The sequence below is a fragment of the Armigeres subalbatus genome, chromosome 2 (assembly GCF_024139115.2).
Source record: "Armigeres subalbatus isolate Guangzhou_Male chromosome 2, GZ_Asu_2, whole genome shotgun sequence".
In the NCBI taxonomy this organism is placed as follows: domain Eukaryota; kingdom Metazoa; phylum Arthropoda; class Insecta; order Diptera; family Culicidae; genus Armigeres; species Armigeres subalbatus.
In genome coordinates, this window is record NC_085140.1 from 212114711 (window position 1) to 212140539 (window position 25829).

At 38.1% G+C, this 25829-nt stretch overlaps 1 protein-coding gene across 1 annotated transcript in view; it reads right to left on the reverse strand.

Moving 5' to 3' along the window:
* LOC134209539 (neuroligin-4, X-linked-like) overlaps positions 1-25829 on the reverse strand; it is a 48950-nt gene that overhangs the window by 2243 nt on the left and 20878 nt on the right. Inside the window, exons 5-8 of the mRNA XM_062685517.1 lie at positions 19801-19811; positions 8208-8797; positions 8022-8149; positions 7830-7966 (exon numbers count right to left, since the gene is read on the reverse strand). Coding sequence (XP_062541501.1) covers positions 7830-7966; positions 8022-8149; positions 8208-8797; positions 19801-19811 — 866 coding nt within the window. The remainder of the gene's footprint in view (positions 1-7829; positions 7967-8021; positions 8150-8207; positions 8798-19800; positions 19812-25829) is intronic.

Below are 25829 nucleotides of genomic sequence, written 5' to 3' on the forward strand. Positions count from 1 at the left end.
GAAAAGTTGCCTGTATCTGGAGAAAAATCCAACTTCGGTATAAAAAGCAGTATAAATTTATTCCGGATAGACAATATATGGTCGATAACACCCTTGAAATCGACTTTTCGAATTTCAAAATCGTTTTTTTATGCCAAAAGTCTTATGCATTAAACGTCGAGATGTGGTGTTATCTCTTGAACAAATTTTTTGAAAGACATTTGGCATTTTTTTCCAGTTTGATACATAATTATAGCAATCCAAAGACCCAAATTGGTCTTCCAAAAATTTCTTGGAGTTTAGGCTTTCAGACCTCCACGCGTAAACTAATATCTTCCGGCCTTTTTGATATAGTACATGCCTTCAGCGGTCCATATATCAATGTTTCTAGCGATACATGAAACAAATTGAACATACCTCCAAAATCTGGTAACCCAAGAATTTCCTGGAGTATATGCTTTAAGGTCTGTATGCGTAACGCCTCCTCCTCTCCCACAATATCATTTTCTGAGTACTCCTTTGTTATAACGGGTATGCTATCTTTTTTTACAGAAAATTTTGAGGAACTGCTACTTCAAGAATTTTAGAGACTTCCTTTTTCATTAATTCTGGGAAATCCTTTTCTAAGAATTTCGAAAACTTATATTACAAGAACACCGGGTTACTCCTGCTCTAGGAATTCTGGGAAAATTCTTCTTGGGAGTTCTGATAATTTACCCCTCCATAAACTGTGGAGAATACTTACTCCAAGGATTTAAGAGAATTTTGCCCCCCTGTAGACAGCCATTTTTTTCAAATTCTAAGCAAGTTTTTCCTCAGAAACTCTAGGAAATTTTTGATCCATCCATCCTAGGAAACTGTTTCTCTGGGCTCTTCCATCTCCAAGAATTCTTGGGAAGCCCTTCCTCAGGAGTTCTGAGGACTCACTCCATTAGGAATTATGGGGAATTATTCCTCAACAGAAATTCTAAAGAGCTGTAGCATACCTACAACCCCCCATACACATCCGCCCACCACGCAAATTCCAGGTAATCCTGTGTCTCGAGTTCTTTATGTAAATCACTCAATGTTTTTAAGATATTCTGCGGCAATTCTAGGAACTCGTTATACAAGAATTTGGGAATATTCTTACTTTAGGATTTTATAAGATACTTCAGAAACTCTGGGAAATTTCTCCCTCTACAGAAATTCTCCGGATCAGTGTTGGGAAAAACTCAAAATCTCAAAACTCATGGATGATTCAAATCAATCGTGAGTTGAAACGCATCAACTCAGCGCCTTAAAAACTCATGGCTGATTCGAATCATCCATTTGAATCATCGTAAGTTTTCTTTTATTCTCCTTTGTTAAAAACCGTTAATTGACGTTCGTCGCATAGAACAATGAATACTGTTGCTTATGTAAACAATAAATTGCCAGCAAATTGATTTTAAACACTTTTTAGAGCGGAATGATTTTTTGGCAAATGAGTGGAATGATGTGTTTTTGCATGAAAAACTCAGGCGTGATGCAAATCTTTTAATTCGCAAATGAGTTTGCTCGTGCGGGAGAGCTCGATGAGTGATTTTTATGAATGATTTTACCAACACTGCTCCGGATTACTCATTCAGAAAAAAAAGATCCAAAAGATCATGGAAATTCTTTTCTTACAAAGTTTGGGGAATCCCTCTTCTAGATATTAAGGGTAGTTCCTCCGAGGATCCTGGCAAATTACTCACCACAGCCCTAGAATTGCTCTGGGGAATTTGAATGAATTATGAGAAAATCTTCTACTATGAATTATAAGAAATTCCTTCTTCTTTTATTCTGGGGAATTTCTTCGACAGGACTTCTAAGAAGTTCCTTCTACAAGAGACCCTGTGAATTTTTTATCCACGAATCCTGGAGGGGTTTTATTCTCCCACATTTTGAATACACTCCAAAAATGTCATAACTATGATTATTAGGGAAAGGGATTCCCTTACCTAGAAGTGCTGAGGAATGAATAATATGGGTCTTAGAATTTCTGGTTGAGAAACTCCTGGAAAATTTCCTACATCAGTTCCTGTACATTTCTGTAGGATTTTCACGAATTCTCTCTCTGATGTTTTTGTTGGCATCCTTGATTTGTAAATTTTCCATATCACACACAGAAAAAAATAATGAAAAGTAATCAGCGCGTAAATAATTAGGACTCGGAAAATTACACTATTCTGGGCGTACATGAATCTTTTTCAACAAGTTCGCCCTAAATGTATGCAATTTACATAGCATTATAACACTTATTCGTACAAAAAGTGACATAATGCAATACAAATTGCATACATTCAGGTGATAATATCGTTTAAATTTACGCTCTTTTTGGCATTCCCTTTAAATGCACTTTCGTGTAAATTTCAACAACTTTTTCTATCTGTGCAGCTTCGTGTTCATAAAGCACTTCCACAGTGTGTCATAAAACTAGCACTCATACGCATAGGGAAGTACCAAAAAAACCTGCACCGTCCATGAATTGAATCCAGTTACCTTATGTTTAGAATTCCTTTGTAGCAACCAGGCTAAGAAAGGCATAATTCAAGATTTTCGCTAGTATTTTTATAAGGAACTACACACCCTAACAGTCATCCGTTGAATAATTTCATGAAGAAATCTCACGCTAAAGAATCGTGTACGATTAAAACAACTATTTCGATTGTTGCATCAAACAACGTGGACATTGTTGTTTCAATCTTCAAAGTTGTTGTTTCAACGCTGATCCACTATTTCATTGAAACAACATTAGTATCGTTCTTTCGACTACCATTTCATAACATGGAAAAACTGTATGCTGATCAACATAAATCATCTTGTTTGCATGAAGTACAAGCAGAAGAATCTTGTACGATTGAATGATTGAAACAACTATTTCGATTGTTGCATCCAACAACGTGTACATTAAATTAATGATTTCGTGTGTGTTACTTCTACGTGAAGTTAAACGATTTACAATGATATGGAAATGCTAATATCATCTTCCAAACTTGGACGTACATGACCATGATAGCATTAGAGGCGAAAGTATAGAATTGATAGTTCCCCGTTAGGATACGGCAGGCATGAAGAATGTTTTTATAGAAGTCGATTTGAAAGCGAGCGGAGGGCAATATTTGTGATGGCACATATCGCACGACCTTCCTTCTGCCAAGCTCCCGTATGAAGGGGGAGGGAAGAATATCAGTGTAGAAGCTGATATATCTCCACTGGCAAAAGGAAGGTGGTTTGACTTGCTCATATGCCATCGCGTGCGGAAGGATTTGCTATCGACGAGTACTGTCTCCAAATTTCTAATATGACATCAGCATTTAGTCGAATAGGATTTTTATTGCACAGTTCTGTTTTCTCATTGCGTCCGTCTGGAGACAGTACTCGTCGATAGCAAATCCTTCCGCACGCGATGGCATATGAGCAAGTCAAACCACCTTCCTTTTGCCAGTGGAGATATATCAGCTTCCACACTGATATTCTTCCCTCCCCCTTCATACGGGAGCTTGGCAGAAGGAAGGTCGTGCGATATGTGCCATCACAAATATTGCCCTCCGCTCGCTTTCAAATCGACTTCTATAAAAACATTCTTCATGCCTGCCGTATCCTAACGGAACTATCAATTCTATACTTTCGCCTCTAATGCTATCATGGTCATGTACGTCCAAGTTTGGAAGATGATATTAGCATTTCCATATCAACGTGTACATTGTTGTTTCAATCTCCAAGTTGTTGTTTCAACACTGATTCACTGCTTTATTCAATTCAATATTATTGTTGTTTCAATCCTGCATCGCAAGATTAAAACAACATTAGTATCGTTCTTTCGACAACCATTTCATAATATGTAAAAACTTCATAAACTGATCAACATAAATCATCCGACCCACATGAAGTAAGCATAGACCAGTGGTAAGGTGGATGACTCCATGACTCTCACTCCTCATGCAAAAAGTTTGATTCTGTTTCTGTCACTTTTTTTTTTCTCTTTTGTTGATGTTATCTTATAGTATATACAGTCACTCTCAAAATTGAGCGTACAGTATGGATTAGTTGACTACATTCAAAAATTTCAAAGGAAATTAAATGGTTAGCTCGGTTGTTTTTAATGCATTTCAATATTCATCCCTTCCTTCAAATTGTTGATTTTTTTTCTCTAAAGTTCATTTATTTGAAAATAATCTCAAAATACGCCTATTAGATGTGACAAAATTGAGCGTACAGCTAATGTTTTTCTATAAAATTTCTTATTATAAACACGGTTAATGTATTTTAATATTGTTTTTTCATGATTATATTTATAATAATAAACATCCGCTACTTAAACATTCAATGTTTTGAAATTAAACCATGTTTTGGTCAAAATGGCGAACAAGTGAGGGGTAAGAACATTGCTATTTAACAAATCAATGCCTGCGGGCAAAATAAATGCTTTAATTTGTATGTTTCACCGGCATCGTATCTTATATATGATAGATAATGGAAATCGAGCGAGACATACGATAAATTTGTCAAAATTCAGTCGGTAAATGATGAAAATAGGTGTAAACATACAGAGAAAACGACAAATGTTAGGAATGACATAATTCAAATTTAGTATGTTTTTAACATAAATTTGTTTTAAAGCTCGATTATTGTCTCAGGTCTATCATTGAGAGCAATATTATTGAATCCAATCATTCACAGTCAAATTCTAAAAGTACAAGGTGCATGTTAAGGTACCGAACATAAAAACAGCTTTTCATTCCCGTAGAGCACTTCTGATTGAATATTGAAAAGATAGCTTAAAATCGTAATTTCATAATCAAATTTGGATTGAACTCCACGGTCTGTTACCATAAGGGATACAATTGGATGATTTCCATGTGGCGAGTAAAAATATACTTTTTTAAGAGTTCGGCAGCTTATTTAATGATATTTTGGAGAATTTAAATGATTCAACCAAATTTGTTCCTACGGTGACTGAGTCTTCAAATATAAAATGACATCTTATAATGTATCTGTGTGCTGCTCTTTTATTAATATTATTATTAATGAGTGTCCTGAGCTTATAAGCTACATATACATCGACTTTTAAATAAAGTTATAGTTAATTTGAAATATGCCGTTCCCAACATGTGTCGTTTTCTTTGTATGTTTACATCTGTTTTCATCATTTACCGACTGAATTTTCCCAAATTTATCGTATGTCTCGCTCGATTTCGATAATCTATCATATATAAGACACGATGCCGGAGAAATTCATATCTTAAAGCATCTATTTTGCCCAGCAGCATTGAATTGTTAAAAAGCATTGTTTATACATCTTACTTGTTCACCATTTTGATTAAAACATGGTTTAATTTCAAAACATTGAATGTTTAAGTAGCGGATGTTTATTATTATAAATATAATCATGAAAAAACAATATTAAAATACATTAATCGTGTTTATAATAAGAAATTTTATAGAAAAACATTAGCTGTACGCTCAATTTTGTCACATCTAATAGGCGTATTTTGAGATTATTTTCAAATAAATGAACTTTAGAGAAAAAAATTTCAACAATTTTATGTACGCATACATTGAAGGAAGGAATGAATATTGAAATGCATTAAAAACAACCGAGCCAACAATTAAATTTCCTTTGGAATTTTCGAATATATTCATCTAATCCATGCTGTACGCTCAATTTTGAGAGTGACTGTAAAGTGGTTTCGCAGCATTTTCGAATGTAGAAACAACCATTAATATTGTTGTTTTGTGATGCATTATTTGACAGTGACAGCTGGAAAGCATCCCTAGTTGAAACAAAAATATACGAGAGTTGAATCAATTATCGCGTATGGTTGATTCGACCCTATTTGTTAAACATTGTTATTCATAAATCAATGCAAAAATATTGTTGATTTGAAGCAGAATCTGGTTGATACTACCAATTTTTTTTCTCCGTGTTCAGGAAGAATTCCTGTAGAAACCACTGAAGGAAATCGGAAGGAAATTTCTGAAGAAATATTTGAGGAAACCTTAGATGAATCTTCTTATGGTATTCCTGAAGGATTACTTAACAGCCTACAAAGAAATTATGCTCATTGCTATTAGTGCACGATAAATGCAAATGTTTTTAAAAGGTATTACCCGTCACCTACTGACGAAATGTTTGAAAGATAATTTAGAACCGTGCCGATCCGAGTTGCTGGTATATTCACGCCGCCGCACTATGGGGCCTCCCCATACAAACAGGCGGACAAAAATATTTTCTTCCATCTTTCGAGCTAATAAGATGTTTTTGATGTTATGACAAGGAAATGTTGTTAAGCAACAATTCCTTATTCCATCTTCCTTATTCCGTCTTCTTTATTCCTTCTTCCTTCTTCCTTTTTTCCTTCTTCCTTCTTTCTTCTTCATTCTTCTTTCTTCCTTCTTCCTTCTTCCTTCTTCCTTCTTCCTTCTTCCTTCTTCCTTCTTCCTTCTTCTTTCTTCCTTCTTCCTTCTTACTTCTTCCTCCTTTTTCCTTTTTTCTTCTTCCGTTCTACTTATTCCTCACTTCGCACTAGTCACTTCTCACTCCCCAGTGCTCATTCGGCCTAATGGCCGTTCGGCCTAATGACCGTTCGGCCTAATGACCATTCGGCCTAATGGCCTTCGGCCTAATGACCTTCGGCCTAACGGCCTTCGGCCTAATGACCCAGCATCATATATAAACCGTGGAAGAAAAAAAAACCTTTCAAAAACTGGTATGAAATGAAACAAGATTTTGAAGAGAAAACACGCGTTTTTTACCTTTTCTCAACTTTGATAACTAATATCTTAAAAACTATAACTCGTAGGGACCTGAAATTTTAGGGTTTTCTTATCATGTGTATCTACTTTCGAAAAAAAATAGTAAAAAATACTACTTTCGAAAAAAATAGTAAAATTGGTGACAGTCGATTTTCCGATTAATGTCCGCCTAAATCCCCATAGTGCGCCGCCGGTTCAAAGCAGATCGGTGCACAGGTCTACTTACCACGCGACAACCGGCGTCGTCGAAAAAAGTGTTATCTTCCATTTTCGAATTACTGGGTGATTTTCAATCCATCTTTATCATTCGTATCATCAAATGATAACATATTAAAAATTGGTTTAAAGATTAAATACAAAACGGGTTTTTCATTTTTCAGTTGTATTTAAACTGAACGTAGACATATCCAGAAAACAGTCAGTGGCTAATTAAAATTGTGACTTATTTTATTTATAAAAATAATTACATGTTGTGTGCAAAAATAATACTTGATCATTAAATTATAAATTTGATTTTTCATCCCGTGTTGGGTCAAAATAATCTCACATTAAATATGTAAAACGATTGCAATTTTCGTATTGAGTTTTTTCTAGTATAAAAATAAGGCTTCTGACAAATATAGAAATCAATCGATAAACACATAATTATTTACAATGTTCTGAAAACTCAGATGTGAATATGTACATTTGAAAATGTATTGGAGGTAACTACTTTCCTTCAATGGGTCTCGATCCTGGCAGAGTTTTCAGAACATTGTAAATCAATATCCAAGTCGGGACTAATAACCGGAAAATTGGCACTTTGATTGAACATAATTATTATCAATTCAATTAGAAATTTACCAATACCTTCACCCACTTTTAAAATTTTTTTTGTTGTTGATATATAGAAAAATATACCCACAAAGTAGCGTCAAATGGTACATGTCCAGATAAGATAAACAAAAGATGCTTACTTGCTGCCGAATTTAAATCAGCTGAATATTTGGAGTTTTTTTTCTGAATTTTTGATTTTCTGAAAGTATGGTTACTCCCATCTCTTATCCTTATCGTTACAATCAATTTCCACCTCTTCTACAACTACTTACCAATCACTTCTTGATCCGAATTTCCTCGATATCCCAACAAGTATGCCAATTTCCGCGCTTTTGATTCTGGATCTATTTGAAGAGCAGATTCGGTGCACGCATCACCGCTCAAACATATGGCACGGTGGAAATATTTCCTAAAAATAAACAATTCATCATCACTTTTTGTCCATCAGTGCACTTTGATCCTACCTCGAGCTGGGAGATAAATAATGCAAATAGGTGGACCAAGCTCCAGCACTTTGGCCAAACAGCGTCACATTATCAGGATCCCCTCCAAAATAGTCAATATTCTCTTGAACCCAGATTAGTGCTTGGCGCTGGAATAATTTACTCAACTGTAAAACTCGAGCACTTACTTCTAAATAATCAACAAACCTGGTCTTTTAATCCGAAGTTACCATGAACGCCAGCGCCTGGAAGACACAGAAATCCAAAGGGCCCAAGGCGGTAATTCATAATAACGACAATTACGTCTTGCATCACCAAGTACTGTGGATCGTACGAAAAGCTGCCACCCGACCCATTCTCGAGACCGCCGCCGTGAATGAAAACCATGACTGGAGTTTTTTTCTTTTCCCGATTAAGATCAGCTGGCGCGTAGACATTCAAATAAAGGGCATCTTCACTGCCCATGACATATGTTTTGCTCAGTGGCTGGATAAAATCATTTTTATCAACGAAACACTTCAGCACTGGAGTGTCAAAACGTTCCAACGGCACCGGTGGTCTGAATCGTAGTTCTCCAGTTGGTGGCTTCGCATATGGAATGCCTTTGAAGTAGCAGTAACTTTTTCCATTTGGTAATTTCGCTGTAACCCCTTGGACTGTTCCTTGTCTAATTTGCACTACTGGTCGCTTGATCCCAGGCCAATAAAGAACGAACCAATTTTCAAACACTCGTTTGAAACGGGCAACTAACATCCGAGCCAAGAACGATTTCGATGGTGGTGGAATCATGATTGTAGCTTAGCAGCGAATGTTGCAACCGTAAGACCACGCTTCCACTCGCGCGCACTTCACTCCGACGACTAAACTTAACCGAGAGTTCTTTTCGACTACTTCTACGCACTGAGCCGAAGTTAAACGAATACACACAACTAGGGTGAATGAGCAATGTGGGAACCATCCATAATGGGCTAAGAGAACCGGATGAATGCCGTCATCAGAGAAAAAGCAGAATAACAAAAATTTACCACGGCGAGGTATAGCCAACGGAATTAAAAATAATTTTAAAAATTGCAGGTTGATTTTTTTTTGAAAATGGTTTATTGCACGAGATTAGAAATTTAATAAACATCAAAAATAGTACCTTTTCCGGGATCAACTCGAGAAAAACATTTATTATCATGGACAATCAAATAAATATATGTACAATGTAGATAATCAAAAGTCTAACCCGGTACTCCAAATTATTTTCAAATACATATCATTTTGATTTTTTTTTATTATTCAGAGAATAATGCATCCTATATCTTGCTTTGGAAATTTTTTCGTGACTCCTCTTGTTTTTGACATTTCTGCCAGCGTATTCAATTCGGATTAAAAGCTGTTGAAATGTTTCGTCCGGAGAGGCAGATTGAGAGTGAAGAGACTGTGAAATTCTCGTATTCTACTCACAATCGCTGCTGCTCATAAAAACAAACTTTTTGCAGCCCTATGAATGAGTGGTAAATCAAATGTGAAAAAGCTACTCCGATTGACAATGCTGGTACGCTGTAAGAAAACGGAGTAGTAATAAAAGTCAATAGCAGCACTAATGCCAATCTGAAAGTAATTTATTATGAAGTGTATGCTCTCCCTACATTGATCAGCAGGTAGGTGGCTTTTTTCGAAATGCTTTTCGTCATTATTCTCTACATTTAAACTCTGTCATTAATAATATATGCCTATTCAAACGTCAAGCTTTATCACTTGGTAAAGAGTTTTTCATGTTAAAGTTTCTGCATTTATTTTTTTATTGTGAATAATGGTCATAAACATTCATATCAAGATACATTTTACACTCGATGCTGTTTCAATAAAAGTAAGTGGGAAAAAGCTTTAAAGTATTGCTAAAATAGGATTCGATGGATACGGGAAATTGGCTGGCATCCCACCGTTATTAGCTGGTTATGGAACACTTTCCCACAAGAGAAGGCAAGAATTGGTAATACGTCCGTGTACTTAATGGAATAGTGTAGGTTCAAATCTCACCGGCAGCCAAAGCTTAGTTAGATTTTCTTAGCGTGTTAGAAATCGTATTTTGGCCATAATAAAACTGATCTGCCTAATTTTCGATAGGAAACATTTGGACAGGATAGATTGAGGAGATTGTCAATTTTTTTCAATGATTGTTTTATTTTTCGTACATACATACATATACAAGTACATACGCACTCACAGACATCACATCACATCGGTCAACCGGGCGGGTTCCGAGCCCTAGGACGGAAAGGGGTCCTCGTCAAGGCTGGGGCAGGCGTAGGCACCGCGTCGGCAAGTCCCTCTGTGTGCTGGCGAATAGGCCCAATCGCAGAGAGGTCAATTTGGGGTGCACGCGGCATCATCATTCTTGATACCAGTCGTGCAGAGGGAAGCAGGCGCGAAGTCGACCCTGCCCACCTTCCGAGGACATAAGGCGTGGTAAGGCCACCTGGAAAGCCGGTAATGCGCTGGCACGATACCATGGTGTTCTTCTAAAAAAGCTAGTCACGCAGTTCGATGCTGCAAGGACACGCAGCTAACCTCGAGGGTGCGTTATGCACTGCCCCCCCTTTGAAGCATTACTTTCTGGTTGTACCGAAGGGGTTATGGGCTTGGCGGCAATGGAAACGGTTTAGCGGGTCGGGGATGTAGTCCTGCCTCCCTCGTTTGCTATTGGAGGTGATCCCAAACCCCGCACTTCCTGGACAACCCAGGATGTCTGTTGAGCAGATTCCCCCTCCATTGCTTAGGAAGAAAAAAAACAGACATCACCTCAACTCATCGAGCTGAGTCGATTGGCATATAATACTATATGTCTCCAGGCTTCCTATAATAAATATGTTTTTAGAGCGAACATATAGCCTTTATGTATACTTAATATAGGAGAAAAGGGAAAAGATCTCCATGGAAAGCTTAACTATGTGTATCGACATTTCCAAAAAAAGAAAAATCTTCCCTCACAAGTGATAAAACAGGATAAAGAATAAACAGGATTTTTTTACTATTTTTTTTTGCTAATTATCTAATACATGCATTCATCTCTTAGACTAGGTGTTCCATGTTTTCTTAACACTATCATCCTTATTTGCTATGTTACTTTTTAGTTATTATTAATACATTTCAATTGCCTCTGGCAGTTAGGATTTTTCCGCTGGTTGAATTGAACCATGTAGGAATTACAATTTTTTCTACTTAAACTAAACCTAACCTAATTTATATTAAGGTTACAAGGAGCTATTCGTTGCAATAGAAGATTGCAACGATTTTTGTCTAAAATTGGAAAGTATTTTGTTGGACATTTGTTGCAATGTCTCAATATTAGAAATTCTATGAAGTTCATTGGTACTATACCACGGAGGCAACTTCAGAATCATTTTCAAAATTTTATTTTGAATTCTCTGAAGTGTCTTCTTTCTGGTATTGCAGCAACTAGTCCATATTGGCACAGCATACAACATGGCTGGTCTAAAAATTTGTTTGTAAATCAAAAGTTTGTTCTTAAGACAAAGTTTTGATTTTCTGTTTATAAGTGGATATAGACACTTAATATATTTGTTACATTTGGCTTGAAGGCCTTCAATGTGATTTTTAAAAGTTAATGTTTGGTCTAGCAGTAGTCCTAAATATTTGGCTTCGCTAGACCAATTAATTGGAACCCCTTTCATAGTGACAATATGTCTGCTAGAAGGTTTCAAATAAGAAGCTCTCGGCTTATGTGGGAAAATTATAAGCTGAGTTTTGGAAGCATTCGGCGAAATTTTCCATTTTTGCAAGTAAGTGGAGAAAATATCCAAACTTTTTTGCAATCTACTACAAATGACACGAAGGTTTCGTCCTTTGGCTAAGAGGCCCGTGTCATCTGCAAACAAAGATTTTTGACACCCTGGTGGTAAATCAGGTAAGTCAGAAGTAAAAATGTTATACAATATGGGCCCCAGTATGCTGCCTTGGGGGACACCAGCCCTTACAGGAAATCTATCAGATTTGGAATTCTGATAGTTTATCTGCAGTGAGCGATCTGATAAATAATTTTGGATCAGTTTGATAATGTACAGAGGAAAATTAAAATTCATCAATTTTACAATCAAACCTTCATGCCAAACACTGTCAAATGCTTTCTCTATATCAAGAAGAGCAACTCCAGTCGAATATCCTTCAGATTTGTTGAGCCGAATTAAATTCGTAACTTTTAATAACTGATGGGTGGTTGAATGCCCATGGCGAAAACCAAATTGCTCATCAGCAAAAATAGAATTGTCATTAATATGAACCATCATTCTATTTAAAATAATCTTTTCAAACAGTTTGCTTATAGAAGAAAACAGTAATATATCTCACTTCTTCCAAATTAGTTCCCAACGAAGGGTCAAAAACATTATCTTGATTTAGAATGTCTTCGAAGCTCCGTGTAACCTGATCCTCAATTGGACTAGTGAGACCTAGACTAAAATTATGGGCACTCTCGAACTTCTGAGCAAGTTTTTGAGCCTTTTCGCCATTTGTTAATAAAATTTTGTTTCCATCTTTAAGCGCTGGAATTGGAATTCCAATTTCGAGATATTATTCTCAAAGTTGGTATTTCTCAAAATAGCGAAACGTTTTTTAATTTCATTTTACAAATCACGCCAAATAACTTTCAAGGCGGGATCGCGAGTTCTTTGGTATTGCCTTCGCCTCACATTTTTAAGACAGATCAGTAGCTGAAAATCATCGTCAATAATAATGTAGTTGAATTTAATTTCACATTTAGGAATTGCAATGCCTCTGGCTTCGACAATTAAATTTGTCAAAGATACGAGAGCATTATCTATATCACTTTTGGTATCGAGAGAAGTATCAAATTCAAAATTCCTATCGATATACGTTTTATATAAAGCCCAATCAGCTCTATGATAATTAAAAGTAGAGCTGATTGGATTGTTTATGACTTCTTGTGAGATTTCAAACGTCACAGGAAGGTGATCAGAGTCAAAGAGTCAAAGAATGAGTTACCAATTGGCCACACAAGCTGACTTGAATCCGTTAAAACTAAATCAATTGTAGAAGGATTTCGACTGGAAGAAAAACAAGTTGGTCCATTGGGATATTGAATAGAATAATATCCCGCAGAACAATCTTCAAATAAAATTTTATCATTGGTATTGCTTTGAGCATTATTCCATGAACAGTGTTTGGCATGGAAGTCACTAATTATGAATAATTTGGATTTGTTGCGAGTTAGAATTTGAAGATCAGCTCTCAACAAATTCCTTTGCTAGCCATTGCACTGGAAAGGCAAGTAGGCAGCAATAAAAGAGAATTGTCCAAAATTTGTTTCAACAGAAACACCCAAGGTTTCGAAAACTTTGGTTTCAAACGAAGAATATAATTTATGTTTAATACGTCTATTATTGACAATGGCGACCCCACCACTGGCGCTGTCAAGACGATCATTTCGGTAAATAAAATAATTTGGATCTCTTTTGATGAAAAGACCAGGTTCTAAATATGTTTCAGTTATAATGGTAATGCTTCAGTTTTGGTATTTGCTTTGAACATTGCATCAACCATCAACCATCAACAATTGTTCATTTAATTAGGAAATTTCATTTTCATTTAGAAATTTCAAATTCATTTAGGAAATCAAAGTCGGAAGCAGAAATGCTACTTGAGTCGTCAGAAGGAACGTTATTTCCCGTTGAAGAATGGGTATGAAAGTCATTCATTGTCGGTAAATTTTCAGATATGGAATCTTGCCTGCCTGCATCGATGCTTGCATAGGAGGGCGCAACGAACTACTCGTTACCCGGTAAGAGGTAGGAGCAAAATTTGTTCGTTGATTGTGGTGGGTATGAATTGCTCGAACGGCAAATTATTGCGAATTTTGAGCGTTTGAAATATGTTTACCCGGTGAATCTGGGACCCTATTGGAATTTCTTGTCATCAATTTTGCACGGGAAGTCAAAACTTTTTTGCGTGAAGGGCATTCCCAGAAATTGGATTTATTATTGCCCCCACAATTAGCACATTTAAATTTATTGGAATCTTCTCTCACAGGACAGGCGTCCTTGGCGTGAGAGGTTCCACCACAAATCATGCATTTAGCATCCATGTGGCAATGTTTAGTTCCGTGACCCCACTTTTGGTACTTTCGGCACTGAGTGGGGTTTTGGATATTTCCCCCAGACATGCGGAAATGTTCCCATGTAACACGGACATGAGACATAATACAGGCCTTTTCCAAACTTTTCATATTATTTAGTTCGTTTTTGTTAAAGTGAACTGAATAAAATTCTTGAGAAATACCCTTCTGGGAAGTACCAGAGCGAGTTTTCTTTTTCATCTTAATTACTTGGACTGGTGAAAATCCAAGTAATTCAGAAATTTATTTTTTTTATCTCATCCAGTGATTTAGCATCACTGGGGAGACCTTTCAAGTCGACTTTGAACAATCGCTCAGTTTTGTCGTCGTATGTGAAGAATTTATGGCGTTTCTCAGTTAAATACTGGAGAAGACGTTTGCGATCGTCAAAGGATCCCGGCAAAACGCGGCAGTCACCCTTCCTGCAATCTGAAATGAAACTTTGATACCCTGAAGGTTACTCAAAATCTCATTCATAACGCCAGAAAACTCGGCAACAGATACCACAATTGGCGGAATCCTTTGCTTTTTCGCATGAATCGAATCATCTGGGCTAGAGGTAGATTCGATTTGCTCAATTCCATCATTAACCATATCGAACTGATTGCTCAGTTCGATAGGAGAAGAATTATTTCCGATATTAGAGTTAGAAGGAATATCTGAAGTCTTCAGCTTCCTTCTATTTTTTCCGCGCTCTGGTAGGACGGTCTTGAAACCTTGTTTTTTAAAAGGAAGTGGAGTATTCAGAGACTCGCCCTTCCTCTTGTTTTTATTAATACTTTATACTCATTGCTGAGCGTGGAGACGTGACCTTCTAAGAGGTTTTTTCCCAGAACGGTGTCTCTGCAGGATTACCACCACTTGTCGAAATTTTACTTCCACTAACGGGTCCAACGAAAAAAAGAAGGCACCGGTCCATGCAAAGATCGTAACGGGACCAATGGGTACAAATAGCGCTGAGAAGCACTGTTGAAATTAAAATAGCTTCGGGTACTATTAAAAACTTCCTTCAGCAAAGAGAGAAAATAGAACCGCGCAGCACGAAAGCACGATGCGGTCTGAAGAATAAAAAGGATAAAGCTTGTATTTGGTTGCATCAACCAGAGCTGGAAAAATCATTCTCAAATTCAGACAATTAAACCTTCACACAACTCAATCGGAGCAGATTTATTTGTTAACGAATGAACATACATAATATTTTTTTTGTTTGATGAGAATAGATAAAAGTCTGCAATGCATTAAGCGGATAACTCATGAATGATTATCTTTTTGAGATGAGTCTAGTGTGTTTCATCTCACACCTGATCCTTGAGCTTTTTAGAACTTAAGTTTTCTCCATCATTGACCGAAACTAAATCGAATTTATTTTATGATAAAAGTAGACGAAATGATGATGATTCATTCGTTCGTCCTGTCTGACGATCAGCTTGAAGTCGCTAGAAGCTATTCCCATTCTGCTCCTTGAAAAAAATTGCGGACAAAAAAGAACGAGCAGGATGGGAGAAACTTCGAGCGACTTCCACCTGCTCATTAGACAGCACTAATATTCATTATTTTATGAGAGTGGATCCTGTAATGATTCAAACGTATAACTTAACTCATGAATGATTAATGTCTTAAGATGAGTTCAGTGTGTTCCAATTCAAGCTTGATTCATGAGCTTCAAGATTTTGTGGTTTTCCATCATTATTATTATTTAATCAGACTAAGGCCGAAGTGGCCTGTGCGGTATATAAGAGTCTTCTCCATTCGGCTCGGTCCATGGCTACACGTCGCCAACCACGCAGTCTACGGAGGGTCCGCAAGTCATCTTCCACCTGATCGATCCACCTTGCCCGCTGCGCACCTCGCCTTCTTGTGCCCGTCGGATCGTTGTCGAGAACCATTTTCACCGGGTTACTGTCCGACATTCTGGCTACGTGCCCGGCCCATCGCAGTCGTCCGATTTTCGCGGTGTGAACGATGGATGGTTCTCCCAACAGCTGATGCACGTACCGTCCGCCATCTGCACCCCACCATAGATGGTACGCAGCACTTTCCTTTCGAAAACTCCAAGTGCGCGTTGGTCCTCCACGAGCATCGTCCAGGTCTCGTGTCCGTAGAGGACTACCGGTCTAATTAGCGTTTTGTAGATTGTCAGTTTGGTACGGCGGCGAACTCTATTCGATCGGAGCGTCTTGCGGAGTCCAAAGTACGTACGATTTCCAGCCACTATGCGTCTCCGAATTTCTCTGCTGGTGTCATTTTCGGCAGTCACCAGTGAGCCCAAGTACACAAATTCTTCTACCACCTCGATTTCGTCACCACCGATGCAAACTCGCGGTGGGTGGCTCACATTGTCTTCTCTTGAACCTCTTCCTATCATGTACTTCGTCTTCGACGTGTTGATGACTAGTCCGATCCGCTTAGCTTCCCTCTTTAGTCTGATGTAGGCTTCCTCCATCTTCTCAAAGTTACGTGCCATAATATCTATGTCGTCGGCGAAACCAAATAGCTGGACGGACTTATTGAAAATTGTACCACTCGTGTTAATCCCTGCTCTTCGTATTACCCCTTCCAAAGCGATGTTGAATAGCAAACACGAAAGACCATCACCTTGCCGTAACCCTCTGCGGGTTTCGAAGGGACTCGAGAATGCCCCTGAAACTCGAACTACGCACATCACTCGATCCATCGTCGCTTTGACCAACCGTGTCAGTTTATCCGGAAAACCGTGTTCGTGCAGTGGTTTTCCATCAATAGACACTAAATTTGAAACACGCGTCCTAACACGCGAACAACGCATTCAATAATGAATTAATTTATTCACCTAGCGGTGACGATGCCTTTCTCGATTCAATCAAGATATACTGAAGGTGGTAACTTCGTTTTTTCCAATTCCTATCTACCAAAAATGTTGGCAATTTTGTTTTTCTGTAAAATAAGCATAATACATTATGTTATAATCAAGTTATGACGATCGTTAAATTTTCTTTCATCCATTTTTGACAAAGAATTTATAACAAAATTATTTCAAGTATTGTTATTTGTAACACATATTGATATAATTGTTATGACTAACTGGTCGGGTTGGTATATAACATCATGGGTCTCCAAGACTTCTATAAAAGGTTCGATTTCGGAGTGAAATGTACTCGAACATTTTGAAAATTAAGCCAATAATTCTCAAGGCCGACTTAAATATGACGTTAAATACATTTAAGATTATTCAACCAACGACATCCCCACCCCCCTTCGCCAAGGCAACGATGCCATTTTTGAACGATTCCTAAATATAAATAGAAGACTAACAAAACCGCATACATAGGGTAAAACGTCCTATCGTTGTGGTATGCCCTAATGTTGCGGTAGTGTTAAAGAAGTCCATTCTGGATATAATACCATTTGACAAAATTCCGTTCAAAACGATAAAAAAATCATCATTTTTCGTTAAAATTTGAATCCTTTGAGCCTATTATTGCGGTAATGCTAAGGTCCTATTGTTGCGGTATCGCTCTCCATAAGAATTACATGCAATACCGCAACAATAGGACTGACCTTTAAAAAATATCGCAACGATAGGCAACTGCGTTCTATTATTGCGGTAGTTTGTTTTATTGTGATAAAAACAAAACAACATAATTTTAGCACAATTGACGTAATATTTACGAAACTATAGTTAACGAGCATCCTATTCAACTACTACAACTGAGTCGAAAGGTATAAGAAACTTTACTCTCAGATATTCCTGTAAAAAGTTCGTTTTCAGAGTGAAATGATAGCCTTTCGGTACAACTTTGTTGTACGAGAAAGGCAAAAACAGGAAACTGTAACAAGCGCACAGGTGCCAGATGCAAAATGCCTACATGGCAGCACAACTCTGTTGATAAGAGCATCTCGATCGTTGCTCCTTCCGCTTCCAATATGTTTCCCCTTTTAATTTCCTCCAGAAACATCCTCTGATAAAAAATTTACACTCCCATCTGTTATCTAAAGGTTACTTCAGCTGCGACGATCTGCGACCAAGCAAATAACTTGACTATGTGTCTTCGACGGAAACACAATTTTCTTCTAAATTTTGTTATCTTAATTCTCCAAGAAAATATGTTTCCCCTTGAAATGCCCTCCAGAAACATCCCCTGATATTCACATTCCTATCTGTTATCTAACGGCTATTTCATCTGCAACCGTCTACGACCAAGCTAAGGGTAGACATATAACAAAATTATGTTTGTTGAACAGATATAATATTTTCTGCTCAATTTAGTCGCGTTCCATTTCGATTTATTTTTGAATATCGCTTAAGTGTAATCATATTTCTGGCTGCTGCCTAAATGACATCACACCGTCTGCGACTAATCAAGTTAGTAAATTAAATAAATAAACCATGGTAAAAAGTTACCAAAATTGATGAACACGAGTATTATGTTTTCTTGATCATGGTCAACTTTATGAGACTGAAAATCATGTTTTCCACGATTTCCATTCTCAGACATCGCTGACAAGATATTTAAATTTTTAGCTGCCACTCAGAAGCTATCTGTGTGCATATTATTAAATAGTATATCGTGGCTTATTGATAATTTAAGTGCAATTATATTATATTTAACTTTAAACTGATATTAAACATTTTTGTCTTTCTCATATACTAAGTATATGTAAAGATTATATGTTCGTTCCAAAAATGAACTTTTATAGGAGACCCGGAGTATTATATACCAGTCGACTAAGCTCGATGAACCGAGATGATATGTGTCTGAGCGTGTGTATGTATGTGCGCAGAGAAACTCACTCATTTTTTAGGCACTTAACCGATTTGCTCAGAACAAGTTTCATTCAACTTGGAATCCTATCCTATTCACTTGTCATAAGACGAGTTTGTACCATCCCATTTAATTCCACCACTTGATTGTACCTTGACAGATACGTATTTCGACCTCAACAGTAAGGTCGTCTTCAGTGTCTCGTACTTGACTCGACTCAAGTACGAGACACTGAAGACGACCTTACTGTTGAGGTCGAAATACGTATCTGTCAAGGTACAATCAAGTGGTGGAATTAAATGGGATGGTACAAACTCGTCTTATGACAAGTGAAGACATTCTACTAAAAAGCTCAAAATAATGTTCTTAACAAAATGCCTATCCTACCGTCGTGCGGGGCTTCTTTTGACTTCAGGGGCTTCTTTGGATTTGGAAATTAAGCGAAAAAATACCAAATTTGAAACAGAAAGTTAGCGCCAACTATCAACAAGACACCCGAATGGTAATAATGGCGATTAGATAGTAATTTACGTTACAATCCTTGTTTCAAAATGTCCAAAGTAGCCCAAGATTTGTCAAAAAAAAGCCCAGCACTACGGTATTGTTTTCTATTAAAAAGAAATGGCCAGATCGCACAATGGGTCTAAAAATTCTAGCCAAAGTACTATTTTTCATATGCACGTGAATGGCATAAACACCGTATTATTATGTGATATTATTTTCGTTTACTACTTTCACAATAACAAGCATCTTCCCACTCACGCATCTTCCTCATGTACGTAAGTTGAACGTTGTTTGTAGGATTTTTGCATATAATACTGAGCCTACAAAATAATCAAAAAATAGGCTGTTAACCCGAAAAACCACATTTCCACAGTAATGTCCATATAAACTTCAAACTGCGCTTGCTCACTTAAATTACATCCAAATGAGCTAAAAATTGAGTATGATTATTAAAATGGCAAATGCAATCGCTAAAGTACCGGGAAGCAAAAAAGTTAAAATTTGAATCACTCTAGTGGACATCGAGGCTTGATGGGGCTCAATTTCGGGACCTTCTCCCCTACATCTTCTTCTTATTGGCATTACATCTCCACATTGGGACAGAGCCGCCTAGCAGCTTAGTGTTCATCAAGCACTTCCACAGTTATTAACTGCGAGGTTTCTAAGCCAAGTTACCATTTTTGCATTCGTATATTATGTCATGAGGCTAACACGATGATACTATACCGCCGGAAATAAGTATAAAGACAAGCATGATTTTCATACATTTTCATCATGATTGAGGATTGATATCTCGATTCGTAGCGATTCGATTTGGCTGAAATTTTACTAGGCACCTGTTTTCAACTTGAACTTTCGATTTTTGAGTAAATTGTATACATCTCTTTTGATTTTGACTTCAAAATCTGGAAATAATTATAAAGACACCACTTTTTTATATGGAGCTCCATACAACGGAACTGTCTTTATAATTATTTCCAACAGAAACGTGTATAACCAGAATATATGCATAAATGTAACTATCATTGAATAAAAATTCAAGTCATTTTAGGCTTGTTGGCAAAAAATCAGCCCAATCGAATCGCTAAGAATCGAGATATTGACTTCCCAATATGGCCATTTTGTATGGAAACCGAGCTTGTCTTTATACTTTTTTCCACCAGTGTATTATGGTCTTGCTTTGTAGCCGTGCGTCTTACCGCACAGCTAAGGAGGGCCCTCCCCTACATATCTCCCGCGTAAATACCAACTTCCCTGTATTTTAATTTCGTGCTGCCTTGCAACTATTTAAGTCACTTAAGAACACTAACAAGTACTACACCTGTGTTCAGAATAATAGCAGCGGAAGCCGTTTTTCATACAAAATGGTCAACTTTGTCAAGCTGTAACTTTGTACTCCGATGACCGATTGAGCTGAAATTTTGGCAGTGAACTACAAATATGTTGAAATTTACACATATTATGTATCAATTTTTTCAAGTGGCGCGTTCAAAAATTACGCACTAGGTCAAATTGTTCAAAATAATAGCAGTTTTTGTTTTGGAATCAGGAAAACTATTGATTGGAATGTTATAAATTTGAACTCAGGTGCCATGAGACACTAAGTTTATAATTTAAAAAAATACAAATTGTGGAATATGACATTTGAATTGACCAATATATAAACAAAAACTGCAAAACAAAAAACAAAAATAAAAACTGCTATTTTTTTAGCAATTGGACCTAGTGAGTAATTTTTGAACGCGTCATTCGAAAAAATGCTACTTGGTATGTATAAATTTCAACATATTTGTAGTTCACTGCCAAAATTTCAGCTCAATCGGTCATCACGGTACAAAGATACAGCTTGTCAAAGTTGACCATTTTGTATGAAAAATGGCTTCCGCTGCTATTATTCTGAACACAGGTGTAAGTACAATATCAAATCATTTATATTTGTAAGCTATAACATATAACATTCAATAACAAAAAAATATGGAATCTTCTCATACACATATCCCATTCGCTTGAAAAGTGTAATTCGATAGTTCTAGCTATGGCCCTTTACCCTTATTACATTATTGTGATGTTGCGCAGTGAAACGGCATTTTTGTTATCGCACTTTATCATATGAAAGAACATTTGAAAACGCAAAATCATTATGGTGTGCCTTTGTGCCTTTCTTATCAATGTAAAACTTTTCGTTTTATAGATATTGATCAGGGGTTAGGAAAAAGGTTAAGATATGCAATATTTTGTCGAAGTTTAAATTAGCATAACTTTGCGTAGAATAATCCATTTTTGATAAAACCTGGAGATGTTCTGGGTTTTCCGAAGGGTATGTTAAAAATGCATTTTTTCTTCTGCTTGTCTTATTCGACGTTAACTTTTATCATGTTTTTTTTTGCTGTTTCCAGAAACTATAACTAATATGCCGTGAAGTCCCGTAGCGTACTTGGTTAATCCCTGCCCCTCCACCAAGTATTTGTCAGTCGCCGCAGGTGCAGCCCAAAAGATGGCGTTTTTGGGTGCGCGTCTTACCGACACGGCTACCAGATGACGACGGACAAATTGTTCTTCTCGGAGGCATATCTCCGACGTACCCGGATAAATGGCAACCGAACCATGCAACAAGCAATTGGATTCATGATATAGACAAATGAACACAATGGACTCACGTTGAGATGAACCCCGGCAATGATAACACTAACGAGTGTCTAAAAATAGATTTTGTGTGGATTCTGTTCAGCAGAATGCCACATTACGGCACAGTAGCGGTTAAGAAACACAGAGTATTTATTTATTTGCCCAGACTAAGGCCAAAGTGGCCTGTGCAGTACATAAAAGTCTTCTTCATTCGGCTCGGTTCATGGCTGCACGTCGCCAACCACGCAGCCTACGGACGGTCCGCAAATCGTCCACCACCTGATCGATCCACCTTGCTCGCTGCGCACTGTCCGCCATCTGCACCCCACCGGTCTAATGAGCGTTTTGCAGATTGTCAGTTTAATACAGCGGCGAACTCTATTCAGTGAAATTCTATTTTTGCGGAGTCCAAAGTAGTACAGTTTGCAGCCACGATGCGTCTCCGAAATTCTCTGCTGATATCTTTTTCGGCAGTCGCCCGTGAGCCCAAGTACACGAATTCTTCGACTACCTCGATTTCTTCACCACCGATACAAACTCGTGATGCGTGCCTCGCGTTGTCTTCCCTTGAACCTCTTCCTTTCATGTACTTCGTCTTCGACGTGTTGATGACTAGTCCAAACCGGTTCACCCTCCAGTCTGATGTAGGCTTCCTCCATCCCGTCATAGTTACGTGCCATAACATCTATGTCGTCGACGAAACCAAATAACTGCACCAAATTAGTAAAAATCGTACCCCTGCCGTACCCCACTTCTCACCTTGGAACAATCCGCTAGTGGCGGTTAAGAAGAAAACCGGTCAGTACAGGGTATGTCTAGATGCCCGTCATTTGAATTCAATCATGGTCAACGAGGGGTACCCAATACCGCAGATTGCGGCCATAACCAACAATCTTAGCGGGTGTCGCTACATCTCGTCGATTGATTTGAAAGACTCATTATGGCAAATGCCATTAGCAGAGAGTTCTCGACCTCTGACGGCATTCACGGTACCTCAACGAGGACACTTCCAATTCAAAGTAGTGCCATTTGGGTTGTGTACTGCAAGTCAGGCGCTAGCAAGATTAATGACTCACCTATTTGCGGACCTGGAACCGCGAGTGTTTCACTACCTGGACGACATAATAGTCTGTTCAAGAACATTTGAAGAGCATATCACCCTGCTTAAGGAAGTTGCGTCAAGGCTGAGAGCAGCAAACTTAACAATATCCGCAGAAAAATCCAAGTTCTGCCGCAAACAGATTAACTACTTGGGATTCGTGCTCAACGAGAAAGGCTGGAATGTCGATCCAGAAAAAACGGAAAGTATTGTTAAATTCCCTAGTCCAAACAACAGAAAAGAACTACAGAGGTTTCTAGGACTTTTCAGTTGGTACCGTCGCTTCATCGTGGACTTTTCAAAACTAGCGGCGCCTCTTACAGATTTAACAAAAACCAAAGTTAAGTTCCACTGGTCCAAAGCAGCAGAAGAGTCTTTCCTTAAGCTTACGTCCGCGCTCGTCTCTGCACCAGTTTTGGCTATGCCCGCCTATTCAAAACCGTTTGCTATCGCATGTGATGCCAGCGATGTGGCGATAGGAGCAGTGCTTACGCAAGAGTTTGATGAACAAGAACATCCCATAAGCTATTTTTCTCAAAAATTAACAACAGCGGAGCGAAAGTACTCAGTAACGCAGCGGGAATGTTTAGCGGTAATTCGAGCCATCGAAAATTCAGAGGATATGTCGAGGGAGTGCATTTCACAGTATTTTGTGACCACGCCGCACTAAGCTATCTCAAATCAATGAAGAGCCCCACTGCCATTATGTCTAGATGGCTCTTACGATTGAACGCATTTGACATCAGCATTAAATACAGAAAAGGATCCATCAACATCGTTCCCGACGCCCTTTCAAGAATAGTCGCAGAAATAAATTTCAATCCAGACGCAAAGCAAGACACATGGTACGAACAACTAAGAAGAGGAGTAGAAAAGGATGCGGACAGCTTTCCAGACTTTCGCCTGGTACAACGAGAGCTATACAAGAATTGTACAACTAAAGATGAAGTGGGTACAATGGTTCATCGCTGGAAAAAAGTTGTACCAATGAAGGATAGACTAGACTCAATAATGCGTTTCCACGACTCTCCTGCGGCTGCTCACTTGGGTGCACATAAAACGTTGCAAAAGTTACAAGCGCATTACTATTGGCCCAAGATGTATGAGGAGATAAACCGGTATGTTAGAGCGTGTATGATATGCAAATCCAGCAAAGCACCGAACTACAAAATGACGCCAACCATGGGGAGTTTGAAACCCGCGCGAGTGGGAACTAATATCAATCGATTTTGTAGGCCCCTTCACTCGTTCACGCAAAGGAAACACGGTAATGTTGGTTATTGTAGATTGGATCACGAAATACGTAATAACACACCCAATGCGTTCAGCAGAGTCTGGTAAGATGATCGAGTTTCTGGAACAGCATGTATTTCTCAAGTTCTCTCGCCCAAGAATAGTATTGTCGGACAACGGAAAACAGTTTACGTCAATTGCATTCAATAACCTTCTGGCAAAACACAATATCATTCACATGAAAACTACCTATTACTGCCCCATGGTTAACAATGCCGAAAGGGTAAATCGGACATTGATAACGTGCATACGAGCTTTACTGGGGGACGATCATCAGTCATGGGATGAGCAATTACCAGCCATAACCGCCGCGATTAACAGCGCAAAGCATGACTCGACATCAGTCAGTCCGCATGTCGCAAATTTTGGAAGGGAACTAATCCTACACACCGATTTATATGGGCAACAAGACCTCAACACTCCAAAAGATCCTAAGGTTGCACAAGAAATGCGTCTATCGACCATTCAGCGCATTCATGAATTTGTATTACAACGAATCAAAAACAATCACCAAAAATCAAGAGAACGGTACAACTTGAGGGCAAGAAAAGTGAACTTCGTTATTGGTATGGAGAAGAACATTTACACAATCATCAAAAGTGGATCATATTAACAGAAATCTGGATCCGAAGTTCATTCCAGTCGTAGTTAGAGAAGTCATAGGCACAAACATCTACGTACTGGAAGACGTTTCTACGGGAAAAAAAGGGCAATATCACTCTAAAGATATTAAGGCGGATTAAGCGAACATTTGTAAAGCTATGAAAACAGGAGGCTTCCTGTGAACTATGAGCGGAAAAGCCAAGAAAACATCGATTTAGTAGGAGCGATCAAAATTACAATCCGGCGCAGTGAGCAAAAACTGATTTCAATCCTACCTCCTCGCCGCGACTTGCGCAAACGGATCGCTGCTGCAGCGTTGTGCATTGAACTTTCGACGGCGATAATCGCTACTCACTTCAATAATCACACGGTCTAAAATTAACAGGATTTGGATTTGGGGGTCGTCACGAAAACCACGATCCAAAGCAACGCGACCGGGAGGCGCGGTAAAACCTCCTATACGGGCTCGTGGCGATTTGGAAAATTAAATCTTTCCTTGCTCAGAAGATCCAATCCGCTGCTAATAAGAATCCTATTATACATCATGAGCCATCAAATTTTAATATTGTAATAAACTGCATATTTTTTGTTAGATCTTACAGTTTTTCTTGTGTTATAAACTAGTATAGATCTTATTGAATGTTTGCTGTAGAATCGATCAGTAGAGATAGTAAGACGAGCAGCAGAGACCAGTTTAGCCAAACGTTACTCGGCAGTCAGACTACCATATAATTTAGTTTTGTTTTGCAGTACAGCTGCCTATGTTTGATAAGCGCATCAGTTCATGTGCAGGGCTCTATCGAAGTTAAGCTTCGCGTTAGTATTTG